Below are 22,674 nucleotides of genomic sequence, written 5' to 3' on the forward strand. Positions count from 1 at the left end.
GACTTTTTGTTGCCATCACTCCTCCAAATATGCTTTCATCAAAGCCAGCAGCAGTGGTTTCCATGTTGCTAAATCCATTTGTTGCTCTTCAGACCTCATCTGACTTGAACCATCAGCAGTATTTGACATAGCTGATTACACTTTCTCCTTGAAACATTTTCTTCACTTAACTTTTGAAACACCATATTCTCCTGATTTTCCTCCACACTGGTGACTTGCCTGGAAGTGTCCTCTGTTGATTCCTCATCTTCTTAAACTATAACCTTTCAAATGCCCAGCTTCGGTTTTTCCAATTTAGTAAGTTGCAATTCCATTCTTTCAGTTGCTTGGGGCAAAGTCCTGGTCATCATCCTCTACCTGCATCCAGTCTATCAGCTTTCTCTTAATAATATATTTAGAGCCTGACTACCTCCTCTGCTGTCACCTTGATCCAGACAATCAGCTTGCTTCTCCAGATTGTCCCAGTACTTTTCGTATTTATCTCCCTGCTGCCACCTTTGCCTCCTCATGTTCTCTTCTCAGCAAGCTGCCAGAATGATCCTATTAAGATGTAAGTCAGATCATGTCACTCCTCTGCTCTGTACTTTCTGGTGGTCTTCCATTTCCCCCAGAGTAACAGCTAAAGTCCTAGCTGGGGCCAACAAAGCAATCTGCTCTCCCCATCTCATCTCCTTTCATTCTCTCATTGCTTTCTCCATTTTGTGTTTTTTTGCTATTATTCCAACAAGCCAGGCACATTACTGCCTCGGGGGCTTTGCCCTTGAACTGAAAGCTCTTTCCCTAGATATTCATGCAGCTTTTTCCTTCACTTCTTTAGGTCTCCAGTCAGATGTCAGCTTATCAGTGGGGCCTTTTTCTGACTACTGTTTAAATTTGCAGCTACCTGCACCCCCACCTTCCAGCCCTTCCTGCCTTCTTTCTCTGTTTTATTGTTTTCCATCGCATCATCCCACACTAAATCTATTACTTGTTTATTTGTAAATTCCTGCACTAAATTTTAACCTCCATGAGGGCAGGGGCTTTTGTTCATTAATCTGTCCCCACTGTCTAGAATGGCTTTGGTACATGGTAGGTACTCAGAGTTTGTCCCGGGTCTGCTGAGTTTTGGATCCACTGAAACATAACTGGATGTATGATTTTGCTTTATAAAAGACTGAATTCCACCATGGCAGTGCCACCTCCCCGTACCTTTATCTGAGCCATCAGCTGTCTTCTGCTGTAGCACCTGTATCCTATCTCATCTCTAATTCAAGAGCATCTAGATCCTCTGATTTCTAGTTGTCTTCTTTCTGGCTGAATTTCCCTCCCTCTTACCAAAGGATGTGTGCCTTTAAACATTTCCCCCCCTGAAGGTTATTATTAATATAGAAAGAATATTAATTTATAATAACAATGGTTAAATAACACTTACACTATATTTTGTGTCTTTCTTTCCTTTTTTCAACTTGGCATTCTTAGGATAAGAAAGAGAAAAAAGCTTCAAGTTCTCCTAGTTCAGCTTGCTGTGTAAGGTCTGTTTCATCAGAGAAGAGAAAACTGGTAAGTGTTCATATACTATAACTAACTCTAAACATTATTTATATTAAAGTTTTAATGTATAATTGGAAAGTTTATGATATAAATTCCCCCACGACTTTTTTACTCATATTTTCTTTATACTTTATGATAGCCAATAGAAAAAAATAAACCAGTGTTTGGTTTTTTTCTTCCTTCTCACCAAAAAGCACTAATCAAGGCCTTCATTTCTTTCTGGGGATACAGGGCCTCAGCACAAGAGAAGAAAGAGAGAAATAGGATATAGTCCCTGTCCTAAAGACTTTAAAGAATAGAGAGAAGTAGAAGCGCATGCACAGATAACTTAACGAAAGGACATACCTCAGTGTCAAAGCAGAAAAATGCACAATAAGTTGTAAAAGAATTCAAAACATCAATCACCAAGACTTGGAACATACTTAGGAAAAAAAAGGTGGACGAAATATATGCTAACGACTGAATATAGATGGAATAAAGATGAATGAGTTAAAGAAAAAAGGTTTTCTTGGCTAAGAAAGCGTGGGCATTCTAAGAATCTATAGATGACTCGAGTGCATTCAGCAGAGAGAAAATAAACCAACCTACCTAGAAACAGAAGGACTATTTTGAGGAAGAAAAATAGAACCTACCATGTGGGATCAGACAACATGGATATAAATTAAGATAGTTTTAAAAAGTCTCGTCCCATATATGATTGTATTTGGCTTTACAATATTCTTGGGAGATAGCGATGGCAGATATGTAGTGTTTGTGTTTTCAGATCCAGAAATTAAGATCCAGAAGGTTAAGTGACTTGTCCAGGGACACAAAATTGTTTTTAGCGACAGAGCCAAGTCCAGAGTCACATAAATAATTAGAAACACATTAAGCTAGCTCAGGGGTGGTTGGTGAAGTGCTTAACTACATTCAAGTTGAAAGTAGGTGTATGTGGGGATAGTTACAGGTTTGCAGGTAATGAGAGAAAGTAGTTGTGAAAGTTGTGTGAATGTAGAATTCTGTTTTTAAGAATTTGTTTTTGTACAGTGACACTGCTATTTGAATCGATTGTTTCTGTACTAATCTCCTTAAAGCATAGGTTTCATCATATTTCTCCTCTGTTGAAAAATCTTCACTCACTTTTTAGTCTGTCATTTAGGACCTTCTTAAATTCAGTCACACCTTAACTCTCCAGTTCTCTTTTTTCTTCCTCAAAATAGTCCTTCTGTTTCTAGGTAGGTTGGTTTATTTTCTCTCTGCTGAATGTGCGCCAGTCGTCTGCAGCTTCTTAGAATGCCTAAGCTTTCTTAGCTGGGAAAACGTTTTTTCCTTAATTCATTCATCTTTATCCCATCTATATTCAGTCGTTAGCATATATTTTGTCCATCTTTTTTCTTAAGTATGTTCCAAGTCTTGGTGATTGATGTTTTGAATTCTTTTACAACTTATTGTGCATTTTTCTGCTTTGACACTGAGGTATGTCCGTTTGTTAAGTTATCCGTGCATGTGCTTCTACTTCTCTCTATTCTTTAAAGTCTTTAGGACAGGGACTATATCCTATTTCTCTCTTACTTCCCTTGTGCCGAGGCCCCGTGTCCCAAGTACATAGAGAGACAGGGTGGGGGAGTAGAGATAGTGGCCACAGGTGGTTTCGGTCCTGGCTCTGCTGCTGACTTGCTGTGTGATGTTGAGAAAGACACTTTGCTGTATTTGAGCCTTGGGTACTTTATCTGTAAAAGGGGAATGATGATATTATCTATCTCACAGGATTTATTGGAAGGATTAAATAAATTGTTGTGTCATCCTATTCACTAACACATAGGTGTGGAAAAAAATATTGTCTCCCAGTCTCTTTCCCCTGTAACTGTGGTAAAAGTGCACAATTTATATTTCCTAAATGATACATTTTTTTTTTTCTTTCAGAAATCGGATCATACAGACATTCTGTACTGTGATATAAAAAGAAGACAAGAAGTGAAAAGGTAAATTCCCCCTTTTTATTGATATTTTTTACTTTTTGGGCCTTAGAATTGTGAAAGTAAATATTTTGATTTGCAAATTTTTTTTACTTTGATTAGTACTGATTTGCATATAAATATTTCTAGCTATATCACAGGTTATGATTTTTTAATTTTTTAAAAATTTTTTTAAATTTTATTTCAGAGAGACAGAGATAGCATGAGTTGGGGAGGTACAAAGAGAGAGGAGGAGAGAGAGAATCCCAAGCAGGCTCTTTGCTTCTAGTGCAGAGTCTGATGTGGGGGTCAAACCCATGAAACTGTGAGATCATGACCTGAGTGGAAACTAAGGGACCGACGCTAACCCCTCATTATTGAATTTTCTTAATGTTAGTGTAGATTTAATAAAAAGTTGAGTGAAATAAAAACTCTTGTCACAATTCTGTGCTTTCAAGTAAATGACCCTTTCAAGTAAAATGCTAATTTTTATCTCAGGTGATTTGATTTTGACACACCCTTAGAAGTTTCATGACTTTGTTACATATAGTGATAGAAGAAGTTGTGTGACCGGTTTAGAAATGTTATAAATTAAAGATGAATTACATATTACCTCTGAAGAGAATGTGGTACATATTGAATTGGTATGGTTTCAAAACTGTGTTAATTAAAGAGGATATGGCCACAACTAGATAGCTTGGGGAAAAATGGTAGGAACCGTGGAGATTATTTTTCTTTAGTTTCTGTGTTCTTTGGATAACAATTTCAGAGAATTTTGTGGTGAAGGCATTTCTTGCCACTAATACGGTACAAATAAGTATAAAAGTATGCATAATGAAAGTGTATGAGATCATAGTTTCTCTGAAAATAAGGAGTTATGGGAAAATGATAAAATGGCATTAAGTATATACATAAAATTTCTGCTTCACAAACTCAATGTTTGCTAAAAACGTGAAAATTCAACTTGCCTCTAGCTTTTCTTCAGCTTTTTTTTTTATTGTCTCCTTTCTTTGTGATACTTTGCTTCTTATATTATTATCAGTTGAAGTACATTCTGTCATAAATTTCACATTACGTTGACTATTACTTTCTAAATTTTTTAAAATATTTTTTATTTTTTAATTTTATATTTTTAATTTACATCCAAATTAGTTAGCACACAGTGCAACAATGATTTCAGGAGTAGATTCCTTAATTTAGCCCATTCCCCCCTCCAGTAACCCTTTGTTCTCCATATTTAAGAGTCTCTTATGTTTTGTCCCCCTCCCTGTTTTTATCTTATTTTTGCTTCCCTTCCCTTATGTTCATCTGTTCTGTGTCTTAAAGTCCTCATATGAATGAAGTCACATGATATTTGTCTTTCTTTGGCTGACCAATTTCGCTTAGCATAATACCCTCTAGTTCCATCCACATAGTTGCAAATGGCAAGATTTCATTCTTTTTGATTGCCGAGTAATACTCCATCAAATGTATGTGTGTGTATGTATCTTCATTATCCATTCATCCATCTATGGACATCTGGGCTCTTTCCATACTTTGGCTATTGTCGATAGTGCTTCTATAAACATTGGGGTACACGTGATCCTTTGAAACAGCATACCTGTATCCCTTAGATAAATACCTAGTAGTGCAATTGGGTAGTTCTATTTTTAATTTTTTGAAGAATCTCCATACTGTTTTCCAGAGTGGCTGCACCAGCTTGCATTACCACCAGCAGTGCAAAAGAGATCCTCTTTCTCTGCATGCTCGCCAACATCTGTTGTTGCCTGAGTTGTTAATGTTAGCTATTTGGACAGGTGTGAGGTGGTATCTCATTGTGGTTTTGATTTGTATTTCCCTGATGATGAGTGATGAGGAGCATGTTTTCATGTGTTGGTTGGCCATCTGGATGTCTTCTTTGGAGAAGTGTCTATTCATGTCTTTTGCCCATTTCTTCCTTGGATTATTTGTTTTTTGGGTGTTGTGTTTGATAAGTTCTTTATAGATTTTAGATACTGACCCTTCATCTGATATGCTGTTTGCAACTATCTTCTCCCATTCTGTCAGTTGCCTTTTAGTTTTGCTGATTGTTTCCTTCGCTGTGCAGAAGAAGCTTTTTATTTTTATGAAGTCCCAATAGTTCATTTTTGCTTTTGTTTCCCTTGCCTCCGGAGGTATGTTGAGTAAGAAGTTGCTGTGGCCAAGATCAAAGAGGTTTTTGCCTGCTTTCTCCTCGAGGACTTTGATGGCTTCCTGTCTTACATTTAGGTCTTTCATCCATTTTGAGTTTATTTTTGTGTCTGGTGTAAGAAAGTGGTCCAGGTTCATTCTTATGCATGTCGCTGTCCAGTTTTCCCAGCACCACTTGCTAAAGAGACTGTCTTTATTCCATTGGATATTCTTTTCTGCTTTATCAAAAATTAGTTGGCCATATGTTTGTGGGTCCATTTCTGGGTTCTCTATTCTGTTCCATTCATCTGAGTGTCTGATTTTGTTCCAGTACCGTACTGTCTTGATGATTACAGCTTTGTGGTATAGCTTGAAGTCTGGGATTATCTCCTGCTTTCGTTTTCTTTTTCAAGATTGCTTTGGCTATTCGGGGTCTTTCTGGATTTTTTAGGATTATTTTAGGATTATTTGTTCTAGCTCTGTGAAGAATGCTGGTGTTACTTTGATAGAGATTGCATTGAATATGTAGGTTGCTTTGGGTAGTATTGATATTTTAACAATATTTGTTCTTCTAATCCAGGAGCATGGAATCTTTTTCCATTTCTTTGTGTCTTCTTCAATTTCTTTCATAAGCTTTCTATAGTTTTCAGTGTATAGATTTTTCACCTCTTTGCCTAGATTTTTTCCTTGGTATTTTATGGTTTTTGGTGCAATTGTAAATGGGATCGATTCCTTGATTTCTCTTTCTGTTGCTTCATTGGTGGTGTATAGGAATGCAACTGATTTCTGTGCATTGATTTTATATCCTGCAACTTTGCTGAATTCATGAATCAGTTCTAGCAGTTTTTTGGTGGAATCTTTTGGGTTTTCCATATAGCGTATCACGTCATCTGCGAAGAGTGAGTTTGACCTCCTCCTGGCTGATTTGGATGCCTTTTATTTCTTTGTGTTGTCTGATTGCAGAGGCTGACTTCCAATACTATGTTGAATAATAGTGGCAAGAGTGGACATCCCTATCTTGTTCCTGACTTTAAGGGGAAAGCCCTCAGTTTTTCCCCATTGAGGATGATATTAGCGTTGGGTCTTTCATATATGGCTTTTATGATCTTGAGGTATGTTCTAGCCCTACTTTCTTGAGGGTTTTTATCAAGAAAGGATGCTGTGTTTTGTCAAATGTTTTCTCTGCATCTATTGAGAGGATCATATGGTTCTTGTCCTTTCTTTTATTGATGTGATGAATCACATTGATTGTTTTGCAGATATTGAACCAGCCCTGCATCCCAGGTATAAATTCCACTTGGTCGTGGTGAATAATTTTTTTAATGTATTGTTGGATCCAGTTGGCTAATATCTTGTTGAGGATTTTTGCATCCATGTTCATCATGGAAATTGCTCTATAGTTCTCCTTTTTAGTGGGGTCTCTGTCTGGTTTTGGAATCAAGGTAATGCTGGCTTCATAGAAAGAGTTTAGAAGTTTTCCTTCCATTTCTATTTTTTGGAACAGCTTCAAGAGAATAGGTATTAACTCTTCCTTAAATGTTTGGTAGAATTCCCCTGGAAAGCCATCTAGCCCTGGACTCTGGTTTTTGGGGAGATTTTTGATTACTAATTCAATTTCCTTGCTGGTTATGGGTCTGTTCAAACTTTCTATTTCTTCCTGTTTCAGTTTTGGTAGTGTGTATGTTTCTAGGAATTTGTCCATTTCTTCCAGATTGCCCATTTCATTGGCGTATAATTGCTCATAATATTCTCTTATTATTGTTTTTATTTCTGTTGTGTTGGTTATGATCTCTCCTCTTTCATTCTTGATTTTTATTTATTTGGGTCCTTTCCTTTTTCTTTTTGATCAAAGTGGCTAGTGGTTTATCAATTTTGTTAATTCTTTCAAAGAACCAGCTTCTGGTTTCATTGATCTGTTCTACTGTTTTTTGGTTTGAATAACATTAATTTCTGCTCTAATCTTTATTACGTCCTGTCTTTTGCTGGTTTTGGTTTTATTTGCTGTTCTTTTTCCAGCTCTTTAAGGCATAAGGTTAGGTTGTGTATCTGAGATCTTTCTTCCTTCTTTAGGAAGGCCTGGATTGCTATATACTTTCCTCTTATGAACGCCTTTCCTGCATCCCAGAGATTTTGGGTTGTGGTGTTATCATTTTCATTGGCTTCCATGAACTTTTTGATTTCCTCTTTAACTTCTTGGTTAGCCCATTCATTATTTAGCAGGATGTTCTTTAGTCTCCAAGTATTTGTTACCTTTCCGCATTTTTTCTTGTGGTTGATTTCGAGTTTCAGAGCATTGTGGGCTGAAAATATGCCCGGTATGATCTCGATCTTTTTGTACTTGTTGAGGGCTGATTTGTGTCCCAGTATGTGGTCTATTCTGGAGAACATTCCATGTGCACTGGAGAAGAATGTATATTCCACTGCTTTTGGATGAAATGTTCTGAATATATCTGTTAAGTCCACCTGGTCCTGTGTGTCATTCAAAGCCATTGTTTCCTTGTTGATTTTTTGATTAGATGATCTGTCCATTGCTGTGAGTAGGGTGTTGAAGTCCCCTACTTGTTATGGTATTACTGTCAATGAGTTTATGTTTGTGATTAATTGATTTATATATTTGGGTGCCCTCACATTTGGCACATAAATGTTTACAATTGTGAAGTCTTCTTGGTGGATAGACCCCTTAATTATGATGTAATGCCCTTCTTCATCTCTTGATACAGTCTTTATTTTAAAGTCTAGGTTGTCTGATAGAAGTATGGCTACTCTGGCTTTGTTTTGTGGACCATTAGCATGATAGATGCTTCTCCATCCCCTTATTTTCAATCTGAAGGTGTCTTTAGGTCTAAAGTGGGTCTCTTGTAAACAGCATATAGATGGATCTTGTTATCTTATCCATTCTGTTATCCTGTGTCTTTTGATTGGAGCGTTTTGTCCACTGATGTTTAGAGTGAGTACTGAAAGATATGAATTTATTGCCATTATGTTGCTTGTAGAGTTGGAGTTTCTAGTGGTGTTCTCTGGTCCTTTCTAGTCTTTGTTGCTTTTGGTCTTTATTTATTTGTTTGTTTGTTTTTTCATCTTTTCTCCCCTCAGAGAGTGCCCCTTAAAATTTCTTGCAGGGCTGGTTTAGTGGTCACAAACTCTTAATTTTTGTGTGTCTGGGAAACTTTTTATCTCTCCATTTGTTTTGAATGGCAGCCTTGCTGGATAAAGAATTCTTGGCTGCATATTTTTCTGATTCAGCACATTGAATATATTCTGCCACTCCTCTCTTGCCTGCCAAGTTTCTGTGGATAGGTCTGCTGCAAACCTGATCTGTCTTCCCTTGTAGGTTAAGGACTTTCTTCCCCTTGCTGCTTTCATGATTCTCTCCTTGCCTGAGTATTTTGTGAATTTGACTCTGATATGCCTTGTTGATGGTCGGTTTTTGTTGAATTTAATGGGAGTCCTCTGTGCTTCCTAGATTTTGATGTCTGTGTCTTTCCCCAGGTTAGGAAAGTTTTCTGCTATGGCTTGCTCACATAACCTTTCTACCCATATTTCTGTCTCTTCCTCTTCTGCGACCCCTATGATTCTGATGTTGTTCCTTTTTAATGAGTCACTGATTTCTCTAATTCTTAAATCATGCTTTTTTGCCTTACTCTCCCTCTTTTTTTCTGCTTCATTATTCTCCATAAGTTTGTCCTCTAGAGCACTGATTCCCTGTCCTGCTTCACCCGTCCTTGCTACTGTGGCATCCATTCAAGATTGTAGCTCAGTTATAGCATTTTTTATTTCATCCTGACTAGCTTTTACTTCTTTTATCTCTGCAGAAAGGGATTCTAATCTATTTTCGACTCCAGCTAGTAATCTTATTATCGTGATTCTAAATTCTGGTTCAGACATCTTACTTGTATCTGTGTTGGTTAAGTCCCTGGGTGTCATTTCTTCCTACTCTTTCTTTTGGGGTGAATTCCTGCTGAATTCTGTGGTTCAGCTTGTGAAGATTGTTGTGTTAATCCTCAGATCAGTTTTCTAGGTATGCAGGATGGTTTATTGTTGGTCTGGCTGTATTTCATGGACGTGAGACACACAAAAAACTTCCATGCTGTTCCACCATCTTGGCTCCTCCCTCACCTTCTAAACTTTTTGAACTGGATTTTTAATGCCTTTTATCATAGAGTATTCTTTTTTTTTTTTTTTTTAATTCTAAAACCCTGCTTGATTTTTCACTGGTTACTTTTTGCCTCATTAAGGGCACATTTTGTAGCCCTTGATTTTACATCTATGTTACAAGAGCATGAATAGACTTCTAATTTACATACTACCCCCTTAGCCTTGTCCACGTTGTCTTTAGGGGGAAGAAGAAGCAATATTGTTGAATTATTTTGAGAGTGGGATCCAAAGTATTCCAAGGATGCAATGAAGTTCACCTTGGCTTTAGTATTTACTCAAAATTTGGGGACGCCTGGTTCACTCAGTCGGTTGAGCATCTGATTTCAGGTCAGGTCATGATCTTGTGGTTCGTGAGTTCAAGCCCTCTGTTTGTGGTGCTCTCTGCTGTCATTGCAGAATCTGCTTCAGAGCCTCTGTCTCCTCTCTCTGCCCGTCTCCCATAGGTGCACATGCTCTCTCTCAAAAATGAGTAAATGTTAAAAAAAATATATGCTATTTGGTTTTAGCTCTTGAAATGCTGAATAATTGAATGCCTACTGCAACATTTCTGCATTCCTGAATCCATGTGTGATCAATGATGTTGTGTGGGTTATCATCGTATCTACTGAGAGTAACAACATCAGTAATATGTGGCATATTGGATTTATTGTTAATATCTGAATATTCTCATATATTAATAAGTACTCTAGATGTAACTTATGTGAAATTTTCTTTTGTCAGAGACAAACTATATGTCACAGTAGGTATTTTAGAACTGTCTCATCATGTGTTTAAACAATATGGGATAGAAGCTATTATATATTGAAAAGTTTGCTTGGACAAAAGAAAGCTGTGCTTTGGAAACATTAGCATCAATAGTGCAGAACTTCTAACAACCATTGGTTGTCTGCAAAGAAAGTGGTTCATTTGCTGTTATTTATTTATTGGAGAAGTGAACAAACTTATTTGCCTCAAGATTCTAAGTATTTCTTTATGATATATGGCATCTTCTGTAAAAATCTCCCTATTCACCTATAGGGAAGGTCCCCAAATTGGTGGGACTTCAGTGAAAGCTGAGGTACAGATGAAAAAACAGAGAGAATTTTGTCATCCTGAAAGCCACTTAACATCATTCCATTACCACAATTCTCGATCCATGGTTGATGTATACATGGATGTATCAGCAATGAAAACATTAGCAAGGGTAACAATCTTAAGTTTGCTTTTGAAAGTTTCAGAAAGCATTTTTGTGAGCAGTGCACTGTCAGTTTGTGGGATTTCTCCGGTAAGTTGCATCATCAATATTGACCAAATCTTTTTAAGTCCAGGAGTTGAAGAGGTGAGAAGTTGTACCTCAGTTACTATTAGATAGAGGGCAGTATTGCCACCAGCAGTGCCCATTATTGGCAGAATTAGCCAAAAAGTAATTTATTCTTCAATTGAGCTAAGTTGAAAGTAAGTATACAATTCAATATCCTGAAGGTAAATCATGATAACCAACAGAGCAGTCTAACAGCTGCTAGTGTTGAGAAATTGTTTCTGTAGGATGTCAAATTTAAAATGGCTACTAAACTTTTACATAACACAAGTGTAATAATAGTTTTGACAGAATTTCATATTTGTTCTTATATCACAAGAGTTCATCAAGAATGGTGTTTCAACTTCAGCTGAAAATTGATTCTACACTAAGTCAGTCATAAAAAAATAAGTATTTTAAAAAAATGAAGAGTATTTGCTCCATGTCTAACTTATATCTAAAAAGAGCTCAGAACTTTAGTATTTTGGGGTTGCAAGTATAAAACCTCATTATCACAGTATATAGCATTTTGCAAAACTAGCTGATAAGAGATGATTTTTAAGATTTAATTTTGTTGGCCTTTTAAAAGGTATTGTATTCAGTTTTCATTAATTATGACCATGTAGACCATAGTGCATAGATTGCTACAAAAGATGCAGTACAGTGTTATAAAGAACAAATAAGGAATGTGAAAGTGCTCAGAGAACTACAGGGTCTCATTAAAATTCTTGAGTTATGTTTTGTTTGTTGTTTTCCTGATTTTTCTTTAATACAGCCAGCATCTTAAACCAGGTATACCAGTAGATGCCAAACAAAGTCCTATTAAAATTAAAATTTAAATTTTATCATTATTTACTAACAGGTAAATAATGATGTGTAGTCTTTTTGTAGGAGGAGATAGAAGATAAAATCAGATGAAGACCTAGGTGAAACTCCTATTAAAAACTCCGAGATGTTTATAGTTTGCTCTTTTGTAATGAATTATTTGAGAAGTCACCTATTTACTATTTCTTTTTCCCCTGCCAGGCTCTAAGCTAATTGGGAGTAAGGACTCAGTGAATGTATCCTCCACTGCCTCTCCAGTGCCTAGCACAGTGACAGGCAATTCGAACGCACTCAAGGATTTACTGATATGAATTAACAGATTGTGTTTCATTGATTTTTTTCACCTTTCTTTTTGACTACATAGTAGTATCTACTTTTATTAAGCAGGAAAATATCACCTCTAGCTGTTGCTACTTCTAACATTTTAGTACGTTTCTTTCAAGACAGTCAACTCGAATGGACTCAAGGATTTATTGATATGAATTAACAGATTGTATTTCATTAATTTTTTTTCACCTTTCTTTTTGACTACAAAGTAATACTACTTTTATTAAGCAGGAAAATATCACCTCTAGCTATTGCTACTTTTAACATTTTAGTACATTTCTTTCAAGACTTTTTATTATGCTTATTTAAATTGTTGAGACCACATTATATATACAGATTTGTGCCCTGCTTGATTTTTGCTGAATGTTATATCAATATGGTATATCAATATGTTTATATCAATATGTTTTGCTGAATGATATATCAGTATGTTATATCAATATGTTTTGTTAGATCATTGAAAACTTTCATAAGTATCATTTGAAATGGCCATAATATAATAGCATATTTCTTAGTCATTTCTAAAATTTTAGTATTTACTACCTTACTTTTGCTATTATAAATAATCCTGGATTTTAGAAAAGTTTTTAGTCCATTTTTAATTTTTTTCACCTTGGTATAGATTTCTAAAATGAGAATTACTAGTAAGTCAAAGAATATGAACATTTTTAGAATTCTTAATTATATTGTCAAAAATTCCTTTGTGGAACTGTTACATCATTTTGCATTTCTACCATGAGAGAGTCCATTTTTCAACCCATTGCCAGACTTAATGCTATTTTAAAATCTTTGCTAATTTGGTAGAAGACAATGGTATGTCATTATCATTAGCATGTCTATGATTAGTAGGGAAGTTAAACTTTTTTTCTCAAATGTCTGTTAGCCATTCCCTTTTTCTCACCAGTAATTTTCTGCTTATGTCCTATTCTAGAGTCAGTACTTTTTGATGTGCTTTTTATTTACTAAGGTTGATAAGCTGTCACATATATAACAAATACCATTTCCCAGTTTTAAAATTTTTATTATCTTTCAATATGCTAGAGGGTTTTTTTTAATTACAAAAAAATTTTTTAATGTTTATTTTTGAGAGAGAGACAGAGCACGAGTGGGGCAGAGGCAGAGAGAGAGGGAGGCATAGAATCTGAAGCAGGATCCAGGCTCTGAGCTGTCAGCACACAGCCTGACACAGGTCTCTAACTCACAAACCATGAGATCATGACCTGAGCCAAGTTGGCTGCTTAACCGAATGAGCCACTCAGGTGTTCCAGTATGTTAAAGTTTTAAAGTAAATAGTCATTTTTTAAGAAGTTTTATTTAAGTAAGCTCTATACCCAGCATGGGGCTCGAACTCACCACCCCAAGATCAAGAGTTATATGCTCTTCCAACTGAGCCAGCCAGTCGCCTTGTAAATAGTCATTTATGTTTATTATTTCCTTTTGCAGTTTTTCTCACCGCTGTGAAGTTTAGGAAGTTCTCTATTAAGAAATCGGATAAATACTCCCTTTTTTTCCCATATGGCTTTTAAGGGATTAATACGAAGTGTAGCAATTATGGTAATTATTTTGCACTTAAGTGTTTAATCTGTAAGGAATTCATATTGCCTGATATTATATGAAGCTATAAATTTGATTTTTTTCCAAACAGCAAACCAGTTATTCCAACACCATTTGTAGAGTAATTCTTTACATTTCATTCTTAGTGTAGTCATGTATTTTTTATGATGTTTGTGTCAAGCCAGTTCTGTCATTTCCCTAACTAAAATGATAGATACAGTGCAACATTACATATAATCATGTGTAACTGTAATGTAACTTAGGTTTCTGTGCTGCTTTACAGATTGAATGTAGAAACCGACACTCCAGGAAGGAGACCAAAAATCAGTTCTTTATCCCCTCAAGGGCCTGTTAAACTCCAGGAAGCATCATATTCCGATGCTAATCAAATTATCTCACAGAGCCCTTCTTCACATGGGACTAAAAAAGATTTAACTAAATATGACAATTTTAAAGATATTAAATTGACAAATGTTAGGAGCAAGGCTGACCATGGAATTAAAAACTTTTGCGGTCCTAAGATTGCCAAAGATGTGAAACCAAAAACAGAAGGCCAAGCAAGTGAAAAACAATGGCCTCATTTACTCACTCAGGGGGAGAAGTTGAAAGAACTCAAGAAAGAAAGGTACAAGAAATTTAGAGACAGTTCTGAAAAATGTGTTTTGGGGAAACGCAAGAGAATCCATTTTTCTCAGGATTGTAATTCCGACAAGATAATCAAGGAATCCCTTGAATCTAGAAGAAGGAAGATCAGTTTCAAAATCCCAATAAAATCCCGTGATACTCTCCAGAAGCTTGTAGAAGAGAATGTCTTCAATTTAGAGTCTAACAATTCAAAGACTAAGCAGGAGAAGAAAGAAAGACTGAAAGGTTCCCAAGCTTCATTAAATTTGACTAGGCACAAAAGTGAACGTTTATTTTCAGAATCCACGTGTAAACAGGCTGTACATGAGTGGAAAGGAAAATATCATCATGAGCATCGAGAAAGTAATGATTCAGGTTCTGGTGAAAACCCAATCCAGGTAAGGTGGTGCAAAATGAGAATGTCAGTTGTAGCAAAGAATTTTAATAACAGTCAGGTTTGAGTTTTTTCTATTATTAATAGTGATCTCAGAGAGCGGATTCACCTTAGGAAGATATTTGTTGGTTCCTTTATTTTACCTTTTTAATTCCAACCTCCTTAGGAAGATAATCCCAGTAAGTATCAAGGATACTTGGTAATAGAAGGTAATTGTGAAAAGGTAGAAAGCAGCACTTACAGAGAGTCCTTTCAAAAAAGCACTGTGACCGTCTCTTAGGCTCTTCTCTAACCCTGGTTACTATGGAACATCCAGGTTACTCTTCTGAAGAGCTATTCCTTTGACGAGTCGTTTTGGAGTGCCACTACCAGGCACTGCAATCACAGTCTCTGTTTTCAGAGACTCCTTCATGTGAGGAGACACACAAGCAATCATCTTAAGTCTAATAAGTACTTATCACTTAACATGGGAATACACAGCCAGGGAATAATGGCCTTGTACACTGTAGAGGGGCTACTTAAGAAAGGTTTGCTGGACAGGGTCACATTTAAACTGAGAGCTAAAGAATGAAAAGGAGTTATTCAGGTGAAGCCAGGTAGGGTAGGATGGGAGAAGCAGGGATGTTCCAAGCAAACGGAACTAGTATACAGAGATCCAGCCTGGAAAGTTTGGCACATCTCTTTTGCCTCTAAATTATGCAATAAATCAACACGTGTGGACTAGTTGGAGAACCTAATCTCTCTAGCCTCGTTCCTGTGGCAAATAAAATTATTTATCTTTATAACTTTTTTTAATGTTTATTTTTGAGGGGCAAGGGAGGGGCAGAGAGAGAGAGAGACCCAGACTCTGAAGCAGGCTCCAGACTCTGAGGTGTCAGCACAGAGCCCGATGCTAGGCTCGAACTCAGGAGCCGTGAGATTCAGACCTGAGCTGAAGTCGGACACTTAACCGACTGAGCCACCCAGACACCCCTAGAATTATTTACCTTTAAGAGAACTTAAGAACTTTGGAATTTCACAACTTCTGACAGCCTGATGTTTAGAGACTGCTTATAAACGGGTAGTTGAGCCTACCTGCTTTTAGGAACGAAGACTATAAGATACTTCCTAGGAGACACAGAGGGATTATAACTAGGGAGGCTGGAAGAGCTGGAGAGAGTACTTTTTGTTCAGTGAAACTGAAAGAGTCCAAAGAAGAAAACAGTTGAGTTCTTTTTATTGCTTTCTTAAAAGAAAGCTCCAGTTTTCTTGGGTTACAACCAGTTCTCTAGAGAAAATGTGAGAAAGGAATTTGAAGTTGCAAGATGTTCAGTGAACACTTTGGTGTCATTGCTTGATGTTCCCCCTGTACTATGCACGTAAGGAACAGTACGAGAAAGCCCCAGCAGTATACCTTACAGTCTCTTTTTGTCTCTAAATAGAATTACCACATAAATCAAAAGAGGTACTTAGTATGAATATTAATTAAGTTGTAGGAGAAGCAGTTTTTGCATGATTACTTTCCAGTTCTTGGCATTAAAACTCCTTATAAACTGTTCCTTTGATAGCAATCTAATCTGACTTAAAGTCCTTTAAACACAGGAGCAGCAAGTAAATATTGTTCTTATCTTAGTATATTCTCCTTAGCATATTATTGACAGTAGTTAATCTTCCTAACGTTATGTTTGTTGTTTTTCTCACAAATTCTTTAATAGATAATTATCTTCCTAAAATAATGAGTGTACTTCACAAGGAAATAATTATTATTTTCTGGATTTGGTAATCCTGTTATTGAGTAATCCCATTATGCTTTCCAAAGAGAAAATACCTTCTTTTGTTTCTTATATTTTATAGCCCTTTGATAGAGACCCCTTCATTTGCACCCTCCCCTCACCGTTGAAAACTAATGGTCCAGAGATTTATAGTTCATAGGCCACTTTTATTTTTATTTTTTTATAGGCCACTTTTATAAATAGCATCCTCCTCCTACAGGTCTATGAGGTAGCAATTCAACAGTTCATCAAACATTAATTAAAGCTGCCTATTATGTATCAGGTACACTTCTAGTTTCTAGGGATTTAGAGATGAATAAGATGATCTTTACCCTCAAGAATTTCCCAAGGAGGCAGATTAGTAGACAAATACAGTTGCAATACAGTGAAATAAACATTAGAGCCCTAAGAATTGGGCTGGTGTTAGTATAAATTTGGGGGTGAGTTAAGGAAGGGCTGACAGAGTAGAGATTCTTGAGCTTGGTGTGAAGGGTGTGTAGAGCAAGAAATAAGAGTTCTCCCAGGGTGGAGGGCCAGCGTGGTAATGGTACCAAGTCATGAGATTGTCCCATGGCAGAGCACACATGGGGACTTAAGTTGTTCAGTATGACTACAGTTGAGATGTGTAGAAAATCTGCATATAGGAGAGGGAGTGGGAGAGGAAGCCAGGGTCAGGCAATGGACTACTTTGTATCCCATGGGAAAGATTTGTTCTGTTTTACCTTGTGTGCCTTAGATGGTGTAGAGAGCCACTGAAATATAACCAGGGAAGCAGTATAATCTGGTTTTCAGTTTAGAATCACTCCAGTAGATAAAGCCATTGTTACTCTCATTATTGATACTCCTTTTTGTCATCCCCAGGGAAGGCTGTATCCCAGTTCATTTATTTAATAAAGTGTGGTAAGAGGAGGCAAACAAATGCCCACTGAGACTTACTTTTTTTAATAGGGAGAAGTCTTCAGGAACAATTGACCTGAACTTTTTGGTTTGGAGAAGTGATAGAAAATTTATTAAAGTCACTGGAAGTGGCCTGTGGTCAAAGAGAGTGAAGGGTAGTAGTGACCTATGTAAACGAACAACAGGACTTTAAATATCAGGAGTTGTAGGAAATTCTGATAATATTCTCTGGCTTGTTTGGCACTTCCTAATGGAAGAGAACCTTAAGGATCTGGTGAGATTTAAAGTCAATTGGAGAAGAGATTGTAAAATCCAGAGTCATGACACAGCAAAGCTATAATGAGCCTATGTGTGTGATGTATATGGTATTATAGCATGTGAAGACTGGCGTTGGGAATTTAGGATGAAAGCTGAATTCCCAGTAAAGCAACCTATGATATACTTGTTTAAAGGGAATATGTAATTTATACCATATATAGCTGCCTGTAAAATACATGTGAATTTGGTGCTATTTTGCAGAATTCTTAGAAGAAGATTTAATTTAGCAGTGGCTTTTGCTGAATTCCCTATTACCTGTACATAGGGTCAGGTAAATCTCATCTGCTTAGCAAAAGTGCCAGTGGAAAATTGGAGAGATTTTTGACTTCTGTTGAAAGACAAAAATTAAAACACAGACCTCTGGTGCTCTACCCATGTATAAGACAACTAGGCATTTTTCAGCTTTTCTCCTTCAGCCATATCATAATCTTTAGGTTCCCTTTGTTTTGTCATGTTACTTTTATTTTTATTTTTGTAAGAAGATGTTAAGTAATCTCTACACCCAATGTGAGGCTTAAATCCACAACCCCGAGATTAAGAGGCACATGCTCCACCGACTGAGCCAGCCAGGCGCCCCTGTCATGTCACTCTTACAAGTGGGTCAGCTACTCCTGGGTGAAAATTTCCCACCATTGAAGGTCAGCTTGTTTACCTTGGTCATGGTTCTTTCTGTTTCTCAGGGTAGCATGTAGTTCTACTCTTATAATACAAGTATTTTTAGGTGAAGGAGTAAACGTTAAACAATTTCTATCTTGTTTCATTGACTTAACCTTTCTTCTAAAAAAGATTTTTTTAACGTTTATTTATTTTTGAGAGACAGAGACAGAGTGTGAGTGGGGGAGGGGCAGAGAGAGAGGGAGACACAGAATCCAAAGCAGGCTCCAGGCTCTGAGCTGTCAGCACAGACCCCGATGTGGGGCTCGAACTCAAGACTACAAGATGATGACCTGAGCTGAAGTCAGACGTTCAACTGACTGAGCCACCCAGGTGCCCCTTGTTTCACTGACTTAACAGAATGAGGCTTTTTTATTTTAGGGGAAGTTTCTATCTAGGGACAATTTGCCTCTTGGGGGGGCATTTGGCTGTTCAGTAGATAGAGACATATTTGATTGTCAAGATTGGGAGGGAGAGGTGCTGCTGGTATCTAGTGGGTAGAGGCAAGGGATACTGTTAAACAGCATAATGCACATAATAACCCCTAACACAAAGAATTATCTGATGCCACATGTAAATAGTGCCAACGTTGCAAACCCTACCCTAGGTATATACTTCATCCTTAACTAATGAAATTATTTTTCATTTCAGAGTTTTGAACCTCCATGTTCTTCAGTGTCCCTTGAAAGTATTCAAGATACAGATCAAGAGGTTACTGATATACTTATTTACTTTGAATATTTTAATGAAATTAAGTCAAACAGTTCCTATATTTATAGATTAAAAAACGGCTATGAAAACCTTGATAATATGAAAATAACAGTGATATCTCTACCTAATATGTAAGTTTGTGAAGCCATGAAAAACTGGTTGGGAAAATACTTAATTTACTTAATCACCTTTATGTCTTTGTTTTTAATAAGCTCTAAACTGGTTTTAATAAAGAGCATGGAGACTGTGTCCACAAGTTATATGAATTCTCATTTAATGTTATCACACATTTGCATGCTTATACCTAGGCTTGCCAAACTGCAGTGTGATATTAACTTGTTGGCTTCATTTTTCTAATCAGCGATAAGATGAAAATATTATTGAAAATGAGAGTGCCTGCATTTTTTTTTTTTTTTAACCTGTTGCCTTCATTTCCTAGCTGGAATCTCCTGATTGACTCTCATGAAATTATTGCATAGAATTTTATGTTTCTTGGTCCTATATTAAAATTAAATTCGTGGAACACTTTGTTGCAGTTTCCTATTTGAAGAAGACTTTACAACCATATTGATTACTTCTTATTTGTGATGGTCAGTTGTATTTTTCTGTCTTGTGGGTCGGTACTCCTTGAGAGAAGAAAGATTTCTCACCCTTTCTCTAAAACTAGATTATATTTACAATCCTTCACATCAAAATATATCAGGGAGTTACTTCCCTGAGGTGAGAAGGGTCTTAAAGTCTAGATTTCAGTTTTTGATGGTTCATAAACAGTCTTAGAAATCGCAAGAAGAGGTTCATCATCCAGATGTAAACATAGTTGGCTCCCAGAGTACGTTGAAGTGAAAACATGGGATGAGGATGAACTTATTTTGAAGGGCTACTAGGGAGTAGGTTTTGTGCAGGGAACTTCACATTATTTCAGTCCTCACAAAACTACTACCAGGAAATAGATATTTAACATTCCTATTTCATAGGTGAACAAATGGAGACCCAAGTTAAATACTTTGCTTGCCTAAGGTTACAGAAGTAGTAAGATTAGAGCTAGTTTTAAAACCCTGCATTTTGTTTATAAATCTGTATTCTTTCATCTTGCGGCCTCCGTATTTTTGTAATTTTTTTCCCACAAACGATTTCATCTTCGGTGAATTAATTAGAATTAATAGCTTTCCAGCCTTTTTAATCTGCAGAGGAGATAATTCAAAATATTTTACTGTGGGTCTTTTGCTATTTAGATGCAGATAGTGGAAGAGCTCCATGCTGTACGTGTGGGGAAAAGTGTGGATTTACCTGTGGTTTTATCTTCCGGGGAGTTAACGAGCATGGAGATTGACTTGGTGGACGATGATGTACATTCCTCTCCTGGTATATCCTATATGTAGATGATGATGTTTATGATCTCCTGTACTTTCTTAGGAACCTAATGTGCGAACATTCAATTTTTATAATATTTAGGTGTGCTCATTTGAAATAAGGAAGTATGATATATTCTGGCTATAGGAATCTGGTCAAATATTTGTTTATCATCACATTATTGGGCAGTTGGCCATATTTTTGCCAAGCATCAGTAATCACAGTTATCTATTATTCTGCTATCAATGATCAGAGTTGTCTTTTAGTCTTGGTCTTAATCCTAACTTTTGACAATGTCAGCTTATGTAAAGCACTGATCAGAAATAATGCAAATTGCTCAAAGGTATTATACTCATGGTTTTTTTATTTATGTAGTAACGTTTTGATCAATTTTACCACTGGGAGAAGATAATGATAGATATTATCCAAAATCTATTAGCATACTGGTTTGAGTTGTGTTTATAAAAATAGTATTGCTACATCACAGTCACATTGCACTTTTCAGTTTGCTAAGTGTTTTCCTGTGCATTAATTTGTCTGATCCTCACAATGGCCCTGAGAAATAACAATGCTGGTGTTGTCTGTTTTCTTTCACTTTCACGTGTTTTTCTTTTCAACTACATTTCACTCACCGTATATTAAAATTAGCTTATAAATTATAAGTGCACAGCTGCTAGTGATGCAGAACGGGGCTTGGGAGCATAGTTAACTGCCAGGGCAAATTAGTTCATGATTTAAAGTCCACTCAGAAACAATTCATGATGTTTTACTAGTAGATAATTAAACATTGATTACTGTCCCTTTAAGGATTAAACAGTTTTGTTTTTGTTGTCTAAAGGATTGCCTTAAGAATACCATCAAAGTTCTGTGATACCAAATTTTAGTTATTATACAAGTCTTTTATCAAGTGCCATGAAATCCTAACTTTACTCTTTTTCTCTAGCAAAAAGTGCTTCAGATAAAAAGCTTCTAATTGTTATTGACACAAATATTCTGATGAATCATCTCAAATTTGTTAGAATTTTGAAGACCACAGAAATCCCAGGTACTTATAAAACGTGATTCTGATTTTCTTACTTGAGTTGATATTTTATATCAACAATGATGTGGGGTATTTTTTTTCACAAACACGTTTCCATTTGGATATGCTATGAAGTATATATATTAATATATGTATGTTAATAATCAGCATAAATTAAAAAAAGAGCCTTGAGAGGTTAACCTAAAAATCTAAACTTACTCTTCTTTGATCTCCAATAGTATTTATTTTTGTAAAATTATTTGATTCTTATATCTGTTTTTAATTTCCATTTTTTATGTGTTATCTCTTCATTTAAAAAATTTTTTTCATGTTTATTTATTTTTGAGAGAGAGAGCCAGTGCGTGGGAGGGGCAGCAAGAGAGGGGGACAGAGGATCCCAAGGGGGCTCTGTGCCGACAGCTTAAACTCACAAATTGAACCATGAGATCATGACCTGAGCTGAAGTCAGACACTTAACTGACTGAGTCACCTAAGTGCCCCATGTTATCTCTTCATTTAGACTGTGAATTCTTTACTTCAAAACTTCCAATTCTCCTAAAACAATTCAATTTAGTAACCAAATAAACATTTGTTGACTTCTAAGAAATCTTTTTTTATTTTTCAGGCTTTGATAGACTTGTGTTAATAATTCCCTGGGTTGTTGTACAAGAGCTAGATCGTATGAAGGCAGGAAAACTACTAAAACACGCCCAGCACAAAGCTATACCTGCAGTTCATTTTATCAATGACAGTCTCAAAAATCAAGATAAAAAGCTATGGGGTCAATCAATACAACTCGCATCTCAAAAAGTTTGTAAGTATGGTTCTCTCAGGATGTTTTCTAATTAAGGATTATTTGGGTGCTGACTCATGATTGGAGGGAAGTGGTGCAAAATGTAAAAGAAAAATATATAATCAGGCACCTGGCTGGCTCGGTCGGTGGAGCAAGTGACTCTTGATCTCAGGGTCATAGGTTCGGTGGAAGGATTACTTAAAAAAAAAAATCTTTATTATTTCTTCTAAAATTTATTTATTTATTTTGAGAGAGAAGAAGAAGGGAGGGTGTGGGGGAGGGGCAGAGAGATAGGGAGAAAGAATCCTAAGCAGGCTCTGCACCGCCAGTGCAGAGCCCGAAGCAGGGTTTAAACTCACAAACCATGAGATCATGACCTGAGCCGAAGTCAAATGCTTAACTAACTGAGCCA

At 36.4% G+C, this 22,674-nt stretch overlaps 1 protein-coding gene across 6 annotated transcripts in view; it reads left to right on the forward strand.

Moving 5' to 3' along the window:
• Positions 1-22,674, forward strand: part of SWT1 (SWT1 RNA endoribonuclease homolog) — a 106,020-nt gene that overhangs the window by 4,652 nt on the left and 78,694 nt on the right. For 5 of the 6 annotated variants that reach the window (XR_002074505.2, XR_002074504.2, XM_019426910.2 and 2 more), the window contains exons 3-9: positions 1,459-1,539; positions 3,433-3,491; positions 14,033-14,771; positions 19,039-19,098; positions 20,331-20,460; positions 21,392-21,493; positions 22,095-22,283. Coding sequence is in view for 4 of the 6 variants with exons in the window: in XM_019426910.2 (XP_019282455.1) it covers positions 1,459-1,539; positions 3,433-3,491; positions 14,033-14,771; positions 19,039-19,098; positions 20,331-20,460; positions 21,392-21,493; positions 22,095-22,283 (1,360 nt within the window). In the remaining 2 variants the exon portion in view is untranslated. The remainder of the gene's footprint in view (positions 1-1,458; positions 1,540-3,432; positions 3,492-14,032; positions 14,772-19,038; positions 19,099-20,330; positions 20,461-21,391; positions 21,494-22,094; positions 22,284-22,674) is intronic. The other variant, XM_019426902.2, reaches the window with a different exon arrangement.

The sequence above is a fragment of the Panthera pardus genome, unplaced genomic scaffold (genome assembly GCF_024362965.1).
Source record: "Panthera pardus isolate Hobbes unplaced genomic scaffold, ASM2436296v1 HiC_scaffold_21, whole genome shotgun sequence".
Lineage (NCBI taxonomy): Eukaryota > Metazoa > Chordata > Mammalia > Carnivora > Felidae > Panthera > Panthera pardus.